Source organism: Bos grunniens, chromosome 10, assembly GCF_055505025.1.
Source record: "Bos grunniens cultivar Pamir isolate PY7600 chromosome 10, Bosgru_T2T1.0, whole genome shotgun sequence".
NCBI lineage: Eukaryota > Metazoa > Chordata > Mammalia > Artiodactyla > Bovidae > Bos > Bos grunniens.
In genome coordinates, this window is record NC_141174.1 from 98,894,967 (window position 1) to 98,914,559 (window position 19,593).

The window sequence follows — 19,593 nt, forward strand, 5'->3', positions numbered from 1 at the left end:
GTATATGTACCACTGCTTTCTTATCCATTCATCTGCTGATGTGCATCTAGGTTGCTTCCATGTCCTGGCTATTATAAACAGTGCTGCGATGAACATTGGGGTACATGTGTCTCTTTCAATTCTGGTTTCCTTGGTGTGTATGCCCAGTAGTGGGATTGCTGGGTCCTAAGGCAGTTCTATTTCCAGTTTTTTAAGGAATCTCCACACTGTTCTCCATAGTGGCTGTACTAGTTTGCATTCTCACCAACAGTGTAAGAGGGTTCCCTTTTCTCCACACCCTCTCCAGCATTTATTGCTTGTAGACTTTTGGATCACAGCCATTCTGACTGGTGTGAAATGGTACCTCATAGTGGTTTTGATTTGCATTTCTCTGATAATGAGTGATGTTGAGCATCTTTTCATGTGTTTGTTAGCCATCTGTATGTCTTCTTTGGAGAAATGTCTATTTAGTTCTTTGGCCCATTTTTTGATTGGGTCGTTTATTTTTCTGGAATTGAGCTGCAGGAGTTGCTTGTATATTTTTGAGATTAGTTGTTTGTCAGTTGCTTCATTTGCTATTATTTTCTCCCATTTTGAAGGCTGTCTTTTCACCTTGCTTACAGTTTCCTTTGTGGTGCAGAAGCTTTTAATTTTAGTTAGGTCCCATTTGTTTATTTTTGCTTTTATTTCTAATATTCTGGGAGATGGGTCACAGAGGATCCTGCTGTGATTTATGTCGGAGAGTGTTTTGCCTATGTTCTCCTCCAGGAGTTTTATAGTTCCTGGTCTTACGTTTAGATCTTTAATCCATTTTGAGTTTATTTTTGTGTATGGTGTTAGAAAGTGTTCTAGTTTCATTCTCTTACAGGTGGTTGACCAGTTTTCCCACTTTCTTTATAGTCCAATTCTCACATCCATACATGACTACTGGAAAAACCATACCTTTGACTAGGTGGACCTTGTAGGCAAAGTAATGTCTCTGCTTTTTAATATGCTGTCTAGATTGGTCATAACTTTTCTTCCAAGGAGCATGTGTCTTTTAATTTCATGACTTCAGTGATAGCTCAGTTGGTAAAGAATGTGCCCTCAATGCAGGAGACCCTGGTTTGATTCCTGGATTGGGAAAATTCACTGGAGAAGGGAAAAAGCTACCCACTCCAGTATTCTGGCTTGGAAAACTAGTCCATGGGGTTGCAAAGAGTCAGACAGGACTGAGCGATTGTCACAATCCAGATCAGACCTCCAATAAAAACTCAAACTAGATAAAGGGCTATGACAAAGGGTCATGTTATCTTTCAAAGGGCTTACTTAGACTTCTGTATTGTTCTTACTGAAAATAGAATCATTACAAGGAACCAAATCCTGGTGTTTCAAAACTCATGAGACTTCTTTCTGGAAGGCTGTGGTCAGGATTCTGGGAAGTTCCACAGACCAGGGGGAGCAGCACTTGCTGTAGGCATTCCTCACAGGAGTAGGACTAGGGTGTTTATATTAGTCATGTATGGATACTTTCATGTATGGAACATGTATGGATACACGTTCAGGAGGCTTTCGGGAGTGCCCGTGACATGGAGCGTGCTGTGGGCCTGCAGTGGAGTGGCAGGGAGAACAGCAGTGGTCCTCATGAAAGGAAAGATGGAATGCTGTAGAAGGCACACGCATTTCTGTGCCAGGGTTTCTCTGCACCGTGGAGTTCTCTCTCTAATGTCACCTTGGGTGGCTTCCCTCTGCCTTCCCTTGGCAAACCCCAGCCAGTGCTCGGAGCCACACAGATGCTGAGAGCCTCTAAAGCAACACCCAAGATCAACGATCGAGAAACTCTATCAGAAGTCTGTGACTCCAGCAGAGTCAATGAAGATCCTTCTAGGCTGAACACAGAGAGGCGTTGCTAGCAGCACTGTGCCAGGCCTGTCATGATTCTGTGCGGCTGTCTGCCTGCCTGTCCAGCACACAAGGGAGGATTCAGATTTCCAAGACCAATGTCCCTGCCCGCTTCAAAAGCTCACCAAGTGCTAGTTTTGCCCCTGCTTGAAAGAAATGTCAAATTAACGGAGTTCCTCATTAACCCCTTTTAACTTACTAAACAGTAAAGCTCTTGCCATTGAACTCATTTTTAGAAGATGATAAAATAAAGACATACAAATTCTTTTCGACATTGAACAGACATTCCCATTAGTAGTATTTTTCAAACTGACTCTTCTAGGGTTCAGCTTTAATACATGAAGTCACTCATGCAGTGTTCCAAACTAGCCTTCTGTTGTCCTGACTTCATGGGTAAACATTTGTGTGGAATCATTTATAAGTCTTCATGGGGAGATGGTAGTGGTATCAATCTTGACCTGACAGAATTAGATGACTTGTAAGGTCTCCTCTGACCCAGATATTACAGGGCTCTGGACTCTGGGCTCAAGGTGGTACTAGATCTGGTTTTTATTCTCGAGAAGTTGAGCTCAGCTGGGGCATTTATAACTACCCCCATTCGCACAGATACAGAGTACCACAGGTACTCAAAGAATACTGGGAGAAAACTCATCCCCTCACCCAAGCAGGACCAGGTCAAAGTTTTGCTCATATTATACCACAGACAAATAACTACAATCCCTTTTAGTTCTTCCTCAAGACCACATCAAACCTGTCTAACAAGGCACCTTGAGTCCCTTTGCCATCCAGCCACCCACTATCACACCTCTACCCAAATACCTGCTCCATCATGAGAAATGCCAATGACCTCAGGAGGGTTAAAAGAACAGGGATCCTGATGATACACACATGGATGGTGGATGAGAAGAGGAACACAAAATATCAGTATTTCAGAAATGAAGATTCCTTAAACAGGAATACAGAACTTGACAGAGTGGCCTCTTAATTCATAGTGACACCTCTGAGCTTCTTAGAACTTATTTAAAAAAAACGCCTGACTAACTACTAGAAAGCAGATGACCATAATAACAGTAGCGAAGTAACTCTAAGAAATTCATCCCTTTTCAGACATAGAACAAGCCAGAAATTCTAAGGGCTGGCCACCACTAAACCAGATTAAAACTACTGATCAAAGCTGATCTTTCTGTACTTGATGCTTCATTTAGTAAGGCTTTCTGGGATAAAAACATAAAACCACCTCAAAGTAATAAAATTCAGGATAATTCTCCATTGCTTCAGAGCCTCTCTCCAGTTTTATTCAAAAACAGACTGCATATGATCTCTAATACGCCCAATCACATGAAATATTGGGTACTATTTCTTTAAATCAAGAAAGTTTCTGAATTTAAGTTTCCATTGTGAACACTGGCAAAGATATTTTCTGTGAATGCAACTCAATTTGAATACACTGTGCCTTTCACTGTGGCTTTCGTACTTGCAGGCTATCATTCTTACATGAGCTAGTTACATGAGTTTCGTGAGAGGTTCTAAAGCTATAACAATCGACCCCATGGACTGCAGCCTACCAGGCTTCTCCATCCATGGGATTTTCCAGGCAAGAGTACTGGAGTGGGGTGCCGTTGCCTTCTCCGGTAGATATCACAAAGTCTGCTAAAACTTATTTTTAAATTGCATCTTCTGTTAGGGCTTCCCAAGTGGTGCCAGTGGTAAAGAATTCACTTGCCGATGCAGGAGACACGGGAGATACGGCTTCAATAGAGTTCATTTTTCGTAACACAGACGAACTCTTAGAACGTGAGATCTCTAAGAAGAAACCTCAATGTAAAAGCACTGGGTACTAGTCACTCAAAAATATTTTGCCCCTGAGCCACTGTGAAGCTCCGAGTGTGGAATGTCAATTGCCATGTCCCTGTGATTTACACTCTGAAGAACGATCAAACAAGAGTCATCTGGTCAGGTAGCCCATAGCCCGAGCATCACTGTTTCAAAGTCATGACTATGGACTGTCATAAAATCTAGCAAGCTCATACAAAGAAGAGGGGGAGACTGGTTTTTAACAATCTTTACCTACCTCCTTAAAACAGGCTCAGGCATGTTACAGATGCTTGCCTTTGGTCATGAAGAGAGCTGTGGATTAATTAAATCAAATTGTTACCTCAACTTAGGAAGGGGAGTATCAAGTGAGGAACATCTTCACCTTAAGTGCAAAAATGACAGATAGCATTCGGACTTCATTTTTCATAGCTACTACAATTATCAAAGCAATACAAGAACTAGAAAAGTATTTCAGTTGAGCTGAAAAAACAATCTCCTTTGCTTCCATCTCTGTTACTAGAAAATAGTGGTTACTAGAAAAGCAAGACTTCAGGGTAGGAAAAGGGTAGGAAGGAGAATCACATGAAACAGGAAACTTAACAAGAGATTCAAGTCTCTTCAAAGAGTTCACAGTCCACTGGGTATGTGTAGGTGGCTTTCATCTTGTAAGGCTTTGGGAGGCAAGGCTGATTTAGAGAAAGGCAAATGGACAAGGTTTCAGTGTGTTCAAAAAAACAGGAAAGAAAATGAAAAGAGAAGCCTCAGAAAATATTTGCCAGTCATATAGCTGATAAAGAACCAGAAGCTAGAATATATAAAGACCTCTTACAATTTAATAAGATAAATGACCCAGTTCTAAAAATGTTAAGACTAAACAGATATTTTACCAAAAAAGATACACAAATGGCTGGTGATCACATGAAAAGATGTTCATCATCACTAACCATTAGAGAACTGTAAATTAAAACAAGACCACTTGAAACTCACTAGAAAGATTATATGATTAGGTAACAAAAATAAGCTGAAACTCCAATACTTTGGCCACTTGATGCAAAGAACTGACTCATTGGAAAAGACCCGGATGCTGGGAGGGGTTGGGGGCAGGAGGAGAAGGGGATGACAGAGGATGAGATGGTTGGATGGCATCACTGCCATGATGGACATGAGTTTCAGTAAACTCTGGGAGTTGGTGATGGACAGGGAGGCCCTTCCACCTTTTCTCCTTCTATTTGCCATGAAGTAATGGGGCCAGATGGCATGATCTTAGGTTTTTAAATATTTTTTTAATATGTCTGGTCACAAAGAGTTGGGCACAACTGAATGACTAACATATGGATACAGAAGATGCGGTACATGTATACAATAGAATATTACTCAGTCATAAAAAAGGATGAAATAATGCCATTTGCATCAGTGTGCTTAGACCTAGAGATTATCATACTAAGTGAAATTAGAGAAAAACAAATACATGATATCACTTATAAGTGGAATCTAAAAAATTATACAAATGAACTTATTTACAAAACAAAAAGAGACTCAGGCTTTGAAAACAAACTTACACTTATCAAAGAAAAAGATGGGGGGAGGGATAAATTCAGAGTTTGGGATCAATATATATACATTATTATATATAAGACAGATAACAAGGACTTGTATAGCACAAAGAACTCTACTCAACAGTCTATAATAACCTATATGGGAAAAGAATCTGATAAAGAATATATATACATACATACATATATATATATATATAACTTAATCATTTTGCTGTACACCTGAAACAAATACAATATTGTAAATCAGCTGTACTCTAATATAAAATAAAATGAAGTTTTAAAAAGCTACAATTAAAAGATAAATAAAGGATATGAAGCTTGAAAGGAAACAGAACATAGACAATCCTATAGGCAAGAAGGGAACACTTGTGCTTTTGCCAAACAAGCCCCACTGGATGTCTAAGAAATACACTAATTTTCTTAAAGACACAACAGCTTGACTGTCAGGACATCTACATTTAGACTTTACAATCTTTCTTTTTATCTGGCATGGTGGTTCTGAAGCTGGAGAGAAGAAGGACGTTGCCCAGAAGCGCGTACACACACTCTGCATAATGTACTATACACAGATGACCAAAGGGTTTTCCAAAATGGGAAGACACTCAGAGCGCATAGTGCATAGAATCTGGACATTGGCAAGAATGTCAGGATACGAGGACTGAGACGAGGTGACTGCATTGCGAGGTTGGATTGCTGAGCTGCTCGGCTTCTCATTTGTTTCTGCTTGAACATAACCACTGCTGGTATTTTCAAACTGTACTCAATCAGACCAGGATCTCAAAGGACCTTGCAAACAAATATTAATCCTCATTGTTATCTCAGGAGACAGACCTAAAGACAAATCCTATCTACATAGGAATAAAGATAAAATCGAGTTGGAGAGAGTTCTGGCTTTCTTTCTGTAAGACTTTAACAACCAATCTATTTGGCAAACATTATACTGAGCATTGATGCTTTGTGAGGCACAGATGCACGATGAATGCTTTCAAACTGCCGACTTTTATAACTTGAAAGGGCCCATTTTAGAGTTGTGACTCACTTATGAGCCTGAAAATGCTATATCCGTATGTATGAATCAGACCCTGGAAGTATAAGTTTACAAAGTATTACATTACCATCAACCACAGATTACAAACCCATTGATGAAATGCTTAGTTTACTTAGCAACAACTGAAACTTAAGTGGTGAAAAATAATCTAATTATCCAGGATATGGCAATAAATCAAGGTGCTGGCAGGATGCTTCCTAAGCACTGTGATGCCTAGTTTATAACTACTTCTACAACTATCAAAGAAAATTGATCACAGGTAACATGTTTCAAATTTAAGTAAATCAACAGGAATTGAGGCATCTCTGGGGATCAGGGCTTGAAAAAGGATAGGTCTCCGGGTGATTTCCTAAAGATGTAAAAACTAAATCACATGTGGAAGATCAGGAAAACAAGCTTGTGTTCTATGTAGCTTCTCACTTTGCACTCCCCTACGTGTGATCTTATTTGAATAATAAAAATAAATAAATAGAACAAATGAGACTTTCAGATCCCATCTACCTCTGTTCTTGAGAAACTGGTTTGCTGCTGCTGCTGCTAAGTCGCTTCAGTCGTGTCCGACTCTGTGCGACCCCATAGACAGCAGCCCATCAGGCTCCCCCATCCCTGGGATTCTCCAGGCAAGAACACTGGAGTGGGTTGCCATTTCCTTCTCCAATGCATGAAAGTGAAAAGTGAAAGTGAAGTCGCTCAGTCATGTCCGATTCTTAGCAATCCCATGGACTGCAGCCCACCAGGCTCCTCCGCCCATGGGATTTTCCAGGCAAGAATACTGGAGTGGGGTGGCATTGCCTTCTCTGAGAAACTGGTTTATATCATACTGAAAAACTAAAGCAAATGAAAACTTTTTTGAAATGAGAAATTGGAAAATTAGAACACAGATCACTTAACCATTTAAATACCTTATTACTTATTGAAACTTCAGGTTTAGTTTTATGTTAAATTGTCCTCTATATAGAGGAAGTTGTAAATGTATATGATTTTAGAGTGACAGGTTCACCTCTAGTTATAAAAAGGTAACGTTCACAATGGTTAATTAATTTCCTAGATGTAAACAGGTTTAGTCCCTGGGTTGGGAAGATCCCCTGGAGGAGGAAATGACAACCTGCTCAGTATTCTTGCCTGGAAAATTCCATAGACAGAGTAGCCTGGTGGGCTACAGTCCAAGGGGTTGCAAAGGGCTGGACATGACTGAGCGACTGAGAACACAAACAACTACCATTCTAAATTTGGTTATTTTGGTTTTCAGGAATAAGGGTATTCATTTTATCTTAGTATGGATAAAATTTAGATGATTGATACTCAGGGTTCATATTCAATAGAAAGTGGAGGCCCAAATCAGATGTCCTTTATGAATTGGCGCTAAAAGGATAAAAATCTGTTTAGTTACAAAATAAGATATTCTAATTCTACCAGGATTTTCCTTAGCAAGTCCCCCTTCATAATACTGATGCCTGAATACATAACCAATCCTTGTGTTAAAAACAGCAGGCTGATGTATAGAATAGTCTTGTGGACTCTGTGGGAGAGGGAGAGGGTGGGATGATTTGGGAGAATGGCATTGAAACATGTATAATATCATATATGAAATGAGTCGCCAGTCCAGGTTCGATGCACGATACTGGATGCTTGGGGCTGGTGCACTGGGACGACCCAGAGGGATGGTATGGGGAGGGAGGAGGGAGGAGGGTTCAGGATGGGGAACACGTGTATACCTGTGGCGGATTCATGTTGATATATGGCAAAACCAATACAATATTGTAAAGTTAAAAAATAAAATTAAATTAAAAAACAAAACAAAACCCAGCAGGCTGGGCAGGCTGAATTGTATGTTGTACAAGGTTTCATTATGGACATGATTTGATGGTGATATTCCACAATATCCCACAGTATAATAAAGTAAGTTTCAACTGCATTTCAGAAATCACCTTCAAGCAATTAACAGAAATGAACTATAAGTGACAGAGGTTTTTTTTTTTTTTTTTTTTTTTTTTAGGCATTATCATCTACTTTATTCTTGGATCTTGTCTCCAGAATTTAAAAAGTCCAAATTATGGACTCTGTGGGAGAGGGAGAGGGTGGTAAGATTTGGGAGAATGGCATTGAAACATGTGAAATGTCATGTATGAAACGAGATGCCAGTCCAGGTTCAATGCACGATGCTGGATGCTTGGGACTGGTGCACTGGGACGACCCAGAGGGATGGTATGGGGAGGGAGGAGGGAGGAGGGTTCAGGATGGATTTTCTTTTAAAAATTTAAAATAAATAAAAAAAAATAAAAATAAAACCAGCTTGAACATCAAAAAAAAAAAAAAGTCCAAATTGATTAATGGAAGAAATGAAACGTGCTTTTAAGACACTGAATGGTAGATTCTAAACGCAATTGAAACTCCATTCCTCAGGTTGTCTAGGATAATTTAAAAAGTAAGTAACAAATTTATTTTCATCTGTTTTTAGTAATGGAAAGAATTTATTCTTAATCCACCTAAAATGCAGTTTAGATGATAAGAAGCTATTTAAAATAAATTTTATTGTTTGCTTCTCCAATTTTCCCACTTTGAAAAAAAAAAGCAAAGTATTCTTAAGTCATTTTTAGAAAAATTTCTCTCTACTAGTGCCTATTAGTTAATGCATACTTAAATGCTCTTAGAGATAAAACAATGAGCTGAATAAAAACAGTGTTTCTGGCTACAATGTCTTAACTAAAGGAACCTTTTCCAGTGACAGAAACAGTTCCTAGCATCTCTAGTTTATTACAGACTTCCACAATGGTTGCTTTTCAGCTTGGTAACATTGCCACCTTTCTTTTCCCCTTCTTCAGCTCCACCCCAAAGTTGACCCCTCACCCACATTATAAAACTTGCAGCCAAAAGCAAAAGAATATATTGAACAAAGAAATATTTTTAAAAATTCTCAAACTGTGTAGAAAGTTACAACGCACCCTTCTTTATGTAGCACAGAGCTGGCCCACAGGATCCAGCCCCCACCGCTTTCAAAACAGCTCCTCACCTTCCTTTGAAACAGCGTTCAGTGAAACACACTTTGGGATGAACACTAACCTATGCCATCTTCACAGAGCCAGTAAAGTCCGAAAAAGTGTAAGTCAGGATGCGATAATCCCGATTTTCAGGACCATGATCTCTGGAAGACAGACTTCTTTGAATACAAATGCTCCTGAAGTTTCTCTGAAACAGCCTGAGGCCACACTTCCCAGGGTGCTTCAAAAAGGAGTGTTCTTTGCAGGTCTGATGTCCACAACACAAGGCCAGACCAGAATCAGAGAGAGGGATGCTGTGATTTGGTCTCGGGCAGCCTCCTCCTGACAAATGGAGGCCACAGAAATGATGCCAGATATTTGCCACTCTGCTTCCTCTTATCAAAGAAAGAAAGAAAGAAAGAAAGAGAGAGAGCGGCAGGAGGGAGGGAAGGAGGGCAGGAGGGGAGAAAGAAAGGGAAAAAAGGAAAAGTTCTTGAATACAGGCAAATCAGAGGTACATGGAAAGTAATGTCAGGAATAGATGCCTCCTATGGGAGGCCTCCTCATCAGTGGAGAACATTTTCCAGAAACGTCTATGTGTGCTGTACTTGGTAGAAGGGGACAGATAGGTTTGCAAAACAAACTGCTTCAGAAAGCCATCTGCCTGTCTCTCTCTCTCTCCAAAGCTCTCTCCTTAAAAAAAATATTTTTAGAGTTATTCTAATTAAGAAGAGAAGTTCTGTCGGGTGTGAATACCTTTTATATGGAAAGAATGTTTGGAGGGCTCAAAGATGGGCCTGGTAGAGCTCATATAAATCCAAATTCCAAACCAAATAACAGGAGATTTGTGTATTATATTTCAGTATTGCAAATTTCACAAAAGAAAGGAAGGCAGGCCAGAAAGCAAGCAGCTAAGGAAGAGAAATATGCAGGCTACATCACATTCAAAATTAACTTGCGAAAACAAAGCAAATTTTTAAAATATCTTTGTATCTTACAAGTTATAGTCTAGAGATCTGTGCAACAAAATGGGAAATTTAATGAAAAACAGAATGGGGAAAATCTCCTACTATCACAACACTGGTTAATGATTTTCTTCTCTACACTTGTATAATTATAAAATGTTATCTTTGGAAGAGAAAAGTTTATAAATCCATGTAGTTTTCAATGAGGAATCCAAGGCAGAAAGAAGCAAATTGGTTGGCCCAAGGTTGTTCAGCCTCTAAATTGCTGACACTAAGCCCCAGTGTCCGAGTCACGAGTCCGGGCTTGCTCCCTTCCCCAACCCATGGATTTGGTCTAGTTAGGTAACTCTTGGCTACAGACTCATTCCTGATATGAAACAACAATTTTCGCTTTCTTGTGCCTCTTTATATGAAAACAGGGAAGGTCTGTCATCTAATAACCTCAGTGTGTTAAAAAACCACACATACTTTGGGATGTGAAAAGATTTGACACAGCTTGCCTCGGGCTTTCTGTATTTGGGGACAATGGATCAAAAAGTTAAGATGAACCATTTTGAAAAGGAAATGAATGACATGTGCAGGATACTGAAGCTATGTTATGTAATTGGCCCTTAGGAAGCAGATGCAGTAGGGACCAGATGCACTAAACGTACATATTGTTCGATTATGCTTTTACCTCCAATGTTACATTGTTATGCACCATTTTGGGGCTTCCCTGGTGGCTCAGACAGTAAAGAATCTGCCTGTGATGCGGGAGACCTGGGTTGATCCCCAGGTTGAGAAGGTCCGCTGGGGAAGGGAATGGCTACCCACTCCAGTATTCTTGCCTGGAGAATTCCATGGACAGAGGAGCTTGGCGGGCTACAGCACGTGGGTTCGCAAAGAGTCAGACATGACTGAGCAACTAACGCTTTAACACTATGCACAACTTTAAAGTAAGAGTCATCTTCATAGACCACACAGGTATATCAACTAAAGTTTACCATATTGATTCTCCAAGTATTACAGGTACAGCTGCTCCAGAAAATATCATAAGCCTCTAAGTACCATGATTGCTAGGAAACAAAGCACACCATAAGGAGTCTACCTTTCTTTAAAAGGAAAATCTTTAATCCCTCAAATATTGTATTTATGTAGAGAAGTTTTAAAAAAGATTCAGATACTTAGTAATAAAACCTAGTCACTAGGGAATTTCTCATAAAAGCAGGTGGACTCAACAAACACACAGGCCTCAGCTCCCTCCCTAAACCTTCTTAAAATGGCTAGACAGCAAACAAAAAAGCACAACTCCTTCCTGGGTTATGAGTGACAAGACGGAAATAAAGTAGCTAGAAAGCCAACTGACAAGTGGTAAGTGGCTTACCTGACTTGAGAAATGAGAATTCTAGACCCGGATTGGTCAGAAAGCCGCCATATCTGCACTGAGAACCAGCAACCTCGCCCCTCCCTCCATACACACACCAAAGAATTAGGAATTCTCGGCACCAGTACCTCAGTGACAGCAGACAATGATGGAGCTTTCAGTGAAAGGGCAGGTTGAAATATTGTACAAAAGCAGTTAGACACCCTGATTCCTGCTTCTACTCTGTGTTGCTGGTAATGCCTTTCGCCAACCTGGCAGAAGTCTGCAAGTTTCTTGTCTGGAGAGGTAAAACCCAAGGTTTGTTGGCTGACTACAGGGCATTACGCACTGGAGAGAGCCAGCCTAACTCCACTGCAACTAGGAAGATAAATAACTATTATATTCACATACTAAATGAAACCTCTTCTTTCTGTCCCATCTTTCAATTTCCACAATACTGTCACCCAGGCATCTACCTTCATTGCAGGACAGTACCCTGGTGGCTCAGATGGTAAAGAATCCGTCTGCATTGCAGGAGACCTGTGTTTGATCCCTGAGTTTTGAAGAACGCTTGGAAAAGGGAATGGCAACCCACTGCAGTATTCTTGCCTGGAGAATTCCATGGACAGAGGAGCCTGGTGGGCTATAGTCCATGGGGTTGCAGAGAGTCAGACAGGATTGAGTGATTAACACTTTCACTTTTCACTTTCAAAACAGATTTCCCATGAGTCAGTTGGATTATTCAGAGAAAAATAAAACTATGTAAAGATACTGAAATTGATGTTCTACGCTCCCACCCTAATCACCATGTAGTGAAGTCCACGGTTGACAAATTCTAGATCTGTACAGAAAGCTTCTAATCAGGTCTTTAGTTCCTCGATCTTAAGTATAAGGGGACTGCTAAAGTTACCTAAATACTGAAGGAAAGCTTCTAAAAGAGACTGAAGCCAAAACAAAAACAAACAAAAACCCAGAAAAGTACATCTCTGGGGAAACGGAAAATACACAAAGAGAAAAAAATAGTAAAGATTATCATTAACATCTCTAAAGAAATTAAACAGTACATTTATGAATAAAAAAGTGTGATGCTAGTTTAAAAAATGGGCATTTGAAGAGCAAATATGAGACAATGGAAATTAATATATAGTAAAGAAGTAATAAAATTCCAAAAGAAAGACCTTGAAAGAAAAATTGAGATTATCTTCTATATATGAAACAAAAACAGGTGGAAAACAACACAGAGGGAAATAAGAAGATTATAGAACTCATAGAGAAGGATCAATATCTACACAACAAAAAACAGGAACAAAAATTATTAAATAATTCAAGAAAATTTCCAAGAACTGAAGGAGATTAATTCCAAGATTGGACAGGCTCAATGCATTAAATAGAATAATTACACCATGATATACCCTTGTGCTGGAGAAGGAAATGGCAGTCCACTCCAGTATTCTTGCCTGGAGAATACCATGGACAGAGGAGCCTGGCGGGCTACCGTACACAAGGTCACAAAGAGCTGGACATGACTGAGTGACTGAGCATGCAAACCCTGCTGAAATTTTAGATCACTGATCCTAAAAGTTTCCGTCAAAAAAAAAAGATTAAAAAATGAGAACAGCATCAGACTGCCGCACCCTGGATGTCAGAAGGAAATGAAGTCCCCAGTGTTCCAAGAGAAATGCTTTTCAAACTAGAGCTTTCCATCCAGCAAGGGAGACTAATGAAGTTGCCATACCTGCAAGGTCTCAAAAAAATATCTCTCACCCACCACCTTTCCTCAGAAGCTACTGGAAGATGAATTTTGTTAAAATGAGGGAATAAGTGAAGAAAGAGGGAAAAATGAGGTTCAAGAAGAAAGATATGAAACATACAAATAAAGCAAAGGAAACCTCCACTTTGACTGACAAGCAGTTTAGAAAGTCCCCAGACATTCAAGTTTGAAGCAAAATTGATAGGTTTTCCCTAATAAATATATAAATCTAGTAAAATTATATTTACATAATGTAGAAGGGTTTAGATATGACTTAGTGGTAAGTATATAGAAAATTAGCAAAAACAAAGAAAACTAAATAAAAAACTAAGTAAATAAAAAGGGGTGATTATTAATTTCAAAGAAAAAAGGATGTGCAGAAAAGGCAAAATGATTATAATATACCATATAGTTCAACTACAAGTGCAGTTCACACAGTAATAATAATAATGATATAACTATGGAATATAGATGATTGGCGCTTATGTAACTTACTAGGGAGAAAAATTACTTTTTGTGGGGGAAGAGTCAGGAAAGCAATGTGTACATGAAAGTGAAAGACAACTAAAACCCCAACTTCCCAACTTCCCGAAAGATCTAGATGAAAAATCTAGAGGCAGCAGTATAAGCCGGAGAAGGCAACGGCACCCACTCCAGGACTCTTGCTTGGAAAATCCCTTGGACACAGGAGTCTGGTGGGCTGCAGTCCATGGGGTCGCTAGAGTCGGATACGACTGAGCGACTTCACTTTCACTTTTCACTTTCATGCATTGGAGAAGGAAATGGCACCCCACTCCAGTGTTCTTGCCTGGAGAATCCCAGGGACGGGGGAGCCTGGTGGGCTGCCATCTATGGGGTCACACAGAGTTGGACACAACTGAAGCGACTTAGCAGCAGCAGCAGCAGTATAAGCAATATCATTTGGAACTTTGGAAAGTAGTTAACAAAGAAATCGCTAAATGAATTTAAAGTGATTGCTTCTGGAAAGAAGAAATGGGGGAGGTGTGTTCTGGGCTTGTTATTTTTGCAACAGTTTTCATACAGATATTTTTCTTTGTTAAACTATTTGTACATATGTGTATGTACATTTTAGTTTCTTTCAAAAGCTAAATTTAAAAATACCTAGTTACTACAAACACCAACATCCCAATATTTAATAGTTCTATAAACTTCTAAGTCCTTGCTATATGTCTATTGCTAATTTCAACTGGAATTTTCTTCACCAAGGTCACAATAGATTCCCTCTCCAGTTCCTCCCATTTACGTAACAAGTCTATTTTTGCTTGTTTGTTAAATGGCAAGGTTAATATTGCAGATGCTCTAACTGATGAACCCAGACTCGCCAAGCAGTTGAGACTGCATCTAGCTCTGCACTACCAGAGCTCTTCAGACAATATATCAAATACACATGGACCCTTCTCACTAACTGCTGAGAGTTCAATAAAACCCAGTATACACCTATAGGCCCCTTATCTATAATCACGTGAACACTGTTAAAAGTAGGCACTGAATCAGCAAAGCACTTTGAGGTATCCCCACTTGTCTCAGCAATAATCAACACTATAACCAAAGAGGCACCAAAGGACTCAGTATTACCATTAGACAAGCATTTCTGATAGGAGTCTCCTACACAATGGGAAGGTCTCCAAGTTTTGATTATAAAGGCAGCAAAAGGCAGCCCTCTACTGAAAACTGGTCAGATTAGAAAGAAAAATACATAATCATCAAGACATCGCTGTATGCAAAATATCTTAAGAAAAGTTCTTTCTCATTCATTTAAAATAAGCTCATGATAGAACCCCACATTTTCAAGCGTAAGTCTCTGCATGTTTCTGGTCTAAAATGTGTTCTTTCTCCCACTTTTAAGGACACTATAAGGCAAATTATGTTCTCAGGAAAAGAAACAAACTTACCTTTCACAAGCTCGGACAGTCCATGCGGCAATTATCCATAATGAGATACTAAAAACCAAGAGTACAGTTCCTGGGCATATAGTCATTAAAGTCTTCATAACAAAACGCGTATTGAAGTTTATCTTATTAAGTGCTCCAATGCTTCTAGAGGAGGCATCAGTGAAAAGTTTGCTATGTAAAAGCATGACTCTGGCAATCAGATAGAGTCTTAAGAACATTGGTATAGATAAAATAATATCCACATCAGCGGTGGTGGTGGATGGGGCATAGGAGAAGGCAAGCCGGGCCGTCCATGTGAACGTATAATTCCCAGGTATGGGATGAATAGCACACACCAGTATTTCCAAGCAGATGAAGAAAATACGCTCATAAGTCATGGCTATTCTCCAGTCATCTGCTCCATTGTCCACCATGAACAACTGAAAAAATAAAGTAGAAAATCAGCTTCAGTATGGCATGAATGGTCCACAAGGGTTAGTGCAGATTTTTAAAATACATCACAGATGACTTTAAGCAATCATGGCGAGCGCTAGGTCTTAACTTCTAAATGCTAGTAGCCAGGTACACTATTTTAAGAAAATGGCATTGGCACAGAAGAACTTTATTTTGTAAAAATTAAGATTACAAACTCACTATACAGGAGCTGAAGCTATTTTGGAGTCTGTGCTCCTGTATAATCATGTCAGTGATATCATTTAAAAATAAGGGACTGGGGCCTATCAGTAATGTACCCCCCCCCACCGCCCCCCACCTTAGATGAAGTCAGAAAGACTTGTAACAAGCTGTTCTTCTCCTTGAGGATCTGGATTGAAACCTTGCGCAATTCTAGCCATATTCTCAGTGAAATTTATTTACAGTGCCTGGGCAATTGGGTATACCCTCTAATGCAATGATACAGGAGCATTCTTACAGATAATCTTATTTTTGGCTTCTGAAAGAAAATCACAAGGGACCACAGACAAATGTGGCAAAAACGTTTCTCCCAGCTTCCTTGCTACTGCTCTATATTTTACCTCGTTCTTTCTGCTCTCCCGAAGCCTTCCCTTGGATTATTAATTTGTTTTCCATCTTTCTTTCTATAATAAAGGTTCCTTTCCCCTACTTCTGTCATTCCTCACTCCACAATGAACGAAAACAAAGAAAAGAAAGAAAAAGAAGATAGACCATAAAAGGAACAGAAAAGAATGTTTCCTGTCTTCCCTGGCTGTTCAGTAAACAAGTCCCCCAGGCTCTAGATCACAAACAGCCAGAGGCATCATTTCTGACTGTCACAGTGACTTGTGAAGGCTACTGGCATTTACAGCCAGGAAGCCAGCGGTGCCAAGCTCGCTGTAGTTCTGAGAGTCCCACGCACAAAACAGACCTGTCTGCCCAGAATGCCAACAGTGCTCTCCCACTGAGAGAGATGACATATTCTTTGCCTTTTGGTAGGTAGCCAATTTCTGTAGAAAGCATGAGATGAAAGCAACCCAAGTGAGAACAGTGCGTTCTCAGGTAAGTGAGTTGCAAAGGAAGTTGGCTGAGCAGATCTTCAGGGTGATTGGATTCTATGACCTCTGCTCGTCTGGAGTCAAAATAGTCATCTCTGCACCACTTGCATGCTAAGTTGCTTCAGTCGAGTCCGACTCTTTGCAATCCTATGAACTGTAGCCCGCCAGGCCCCTCTGTCCATAGAATTCTCCAGGCAAGAATAGTGGAATGGGTTGCCAAGTTCTCCTTCTCCACCCAGCACTTAGATGGTAACAAATTCCCATTCTAAGTTAATTGCCTGCAGGTCACAGCTACTGCCCATTCTGTTGTTCAAACACTGCCATCAGTGCTACTTGCAAGGACAGGAATTTGAGGACCAAATGATCACTTCTTTCTGGTACTTCAAAAAAGTTGGAGAATAAGCAGGATCTCTTATCAAATTTTCAACAAATTATGGCAACATATGGTTTTCTGTATGCCTTTATCATTAACTTTCTACCTAGGGAACTCAGAGGGTTTGATAAATAAATGCTAAAAATTAGAAATGCTAAAAAGTTAAAATTAGACTTTCCAGTTTCCAAGAAAGAAACAGATCATAAATAAAGCCATTAAGTTGGCGACAGAAATATTCTTATGCAGTTCACCACTTTCAATACCACACTGGCATAAAAGATTTCAATAATAAAGATATACAAAAGATTGTATAGATATAATGGTAGAAGCCTTCTAAACTGTTTATCAGTGAGTATTTACAGGATACTCTCTAACTCTTCAGAACCCAAAATCTCTTAAGATGCTTATGCCCAAAAGGATGTCTTCCTCCAACTAGCTCCTTTGAGAGGCTCTATACATTTAGAGACGCTATCACTAGTCTTGGTAAAGTGCTATCAAGGGCCAGTGTAAGTCACGTAAGAAAAACAATACTGTTATTTAAGTCCACGTTTCCATTTCTACTGAAAATGATATTACCCAGTTTGTCTCCTTTCTTCACCAAACATGGTTCTGAACGACTTGGAAACAAATCAAATCCACCCGCAAAAGGAGTCATAAGCACCAAGACACCGGATAGACAGAAGCTGTGCTACAGATTCTCAGCACGATTCCAAGACAGGCTTTCCCCACTCCCTTCTGGGCAATAGCAGCATCGGTGCAGAATGAGTGCCTTCTGAGGTGAGCCGTAAAGTGATGTATTAATGCTGACGTTACTTCCAGGCTCCTATTTCTCCCGATCCTCCCCCATCACTCCCAGAGCACTTGGTCCCCTGACCTCATGCAGGCTACCCCCTCTTTCCAGGCCTTCCCATTGCCCTCCCTGCTCACTTCCCTAAGGAAGCTGGTTCACTCCTTCTTTCCCAGCACTGCAGCCACCGTGCCGCCGGAGTCCTCAGCAGCCTTTTCCCTCCTGTTCCGGTGGGCCTGCCCAGGTAACTTTCCATCGGGTCGTGCAGGTGGGCTGGGCCCACCACAGGCACATGCCTTCAGTGCCAGCTGCACCCTCAGCATCTCTGCCATCATCCCCCGACCCCTACAGCTTCTGCTCCAGACAGGAGTCTTTTCCCTGCAGAGCCAACTTTGTTCCAGTCAGTACAGTTGCCCTCAGTATCAGAAATACCTCCATTTTATACTTCAGCCACAAGCTCACCTACATCTCCTCCTTTTCTCCTTGTTTGCACTCTCTTCTGTTCTACCTATTTACAGCAGTGTTCCACCGAAATCCAGTTCCCCTCCAGTTCCTGTGCTTTCTCCCTCTCAGCAGACGATACAAGCATGTTCAAATCCCCGCCGTTCATTAAAATCAGAGCAACACAAACAAGGGCTTCCCTGGTGGCTCAGACGGTAAAGCAACGCGAGAGACCCGGGTTCGATCCCTGGGTCGGGAAGATTCCCCTGGAGAAGGAAATGGCAACCCACTCCAGTTGCCTGGAAAATTCCATGGACAGAGGAGCCTTGTAGGCTACAGTCCACGGGGTCACAAAGAGTCGGACACGACTGAATGGCTTCACTTCACTTCAACACAGAGTCCCCGCTGGCTCTGTGTCTGCCCTAAGCAGTCTTCATTTTCTCACTTTTCTTTCAGCCCCAACACCTCCCTGGGGCTATCATCCTCATCACCCATCACTCCACCAATACAGCTCTGCCTAAGGGTCAGTCAAAACACCTTCATTATGAACTCTAGTTCTTCCAACTTAATCTTTATCTCACTTGATCTGGTATTAATCATTTCTTCCTTTCTAAAAAAGATCTCTTCTCTTGGCTTGTGTGACATTGCTTTTTTAAAAAAAATTGCTGCCATTCTGAAGAATATATCCCATTTTCCTGAAAAAAAAAAAAAAAAAAAAAGCCCTTTCCCCTTACAACCATTCACGAGCCCCTTCTCTAGTAAGCTTCATCTCTGACTCTTCTTTCTGTACTTTCCAGGAGGACCTCTTCCATGCCTTTTACCTCTACAACCAGATATCTCCTACTGGAAGCCATCATCCATCCTCCAGTGACCTCCTGAAAATGGAAATTATATAATCCTATTGCTATCAAGATTAAAACCATTCCAAGCCACCTTCCTCCTGTCAATTCAGCAATCTGGTTTTGCCTATCTCTTCAAACTCATTGCCTATTTCTTCTCTTACATTTCCCTCTGGTTGCAGATTTCAGAACACACTACCAGTTCTTTGTCCATTCTGTCTTACGGAAAGTCTTTCCACCGAGCAAATTCTTATTCCTTTGAGACCAAACTCCATAGTCTCACCTTCCTTAGGACACCGTCCAGGCTGAGACAAATCTGCAAGTCTCCCCGTTTTGTTCCATCGTGATCTCTTTGTGTGCCCCTTATAGCTGCCACCACAGAGGACAATAAGGATTTCTTTGTCAGACTGTCACTCTACTCATCTGCGAGGCTCCA

General features: G+C 40.5%; 1 protein-coding gene across 11 annotated transcripts in view; it reads right to left on the reverse strand.

Moving 5' to 3' along the window:
* The window catches only part of KCNN2 (potassium calcium-activated channel subfamily N member 2), a 504,825-nt gene that overhangs the window by 109,972 nt on the left and 375,260 nt on the right, over positions 1-19,593 (reverse strand). For all 11 annotated transcript variants that reach the window (XM_086323291.1, XM_086323286.1, XM_086323284.1 and 8 more), the window contains one exon: positions 15,228-15,646. In XM_086323291.1, the coding sequence (XP_086179417.1) occupies positions 15,228-15,646 (419 nt within the window). The remainder of the gene's footprint in view (positions 1-15,227; positions 15,647-19,593) is intronic.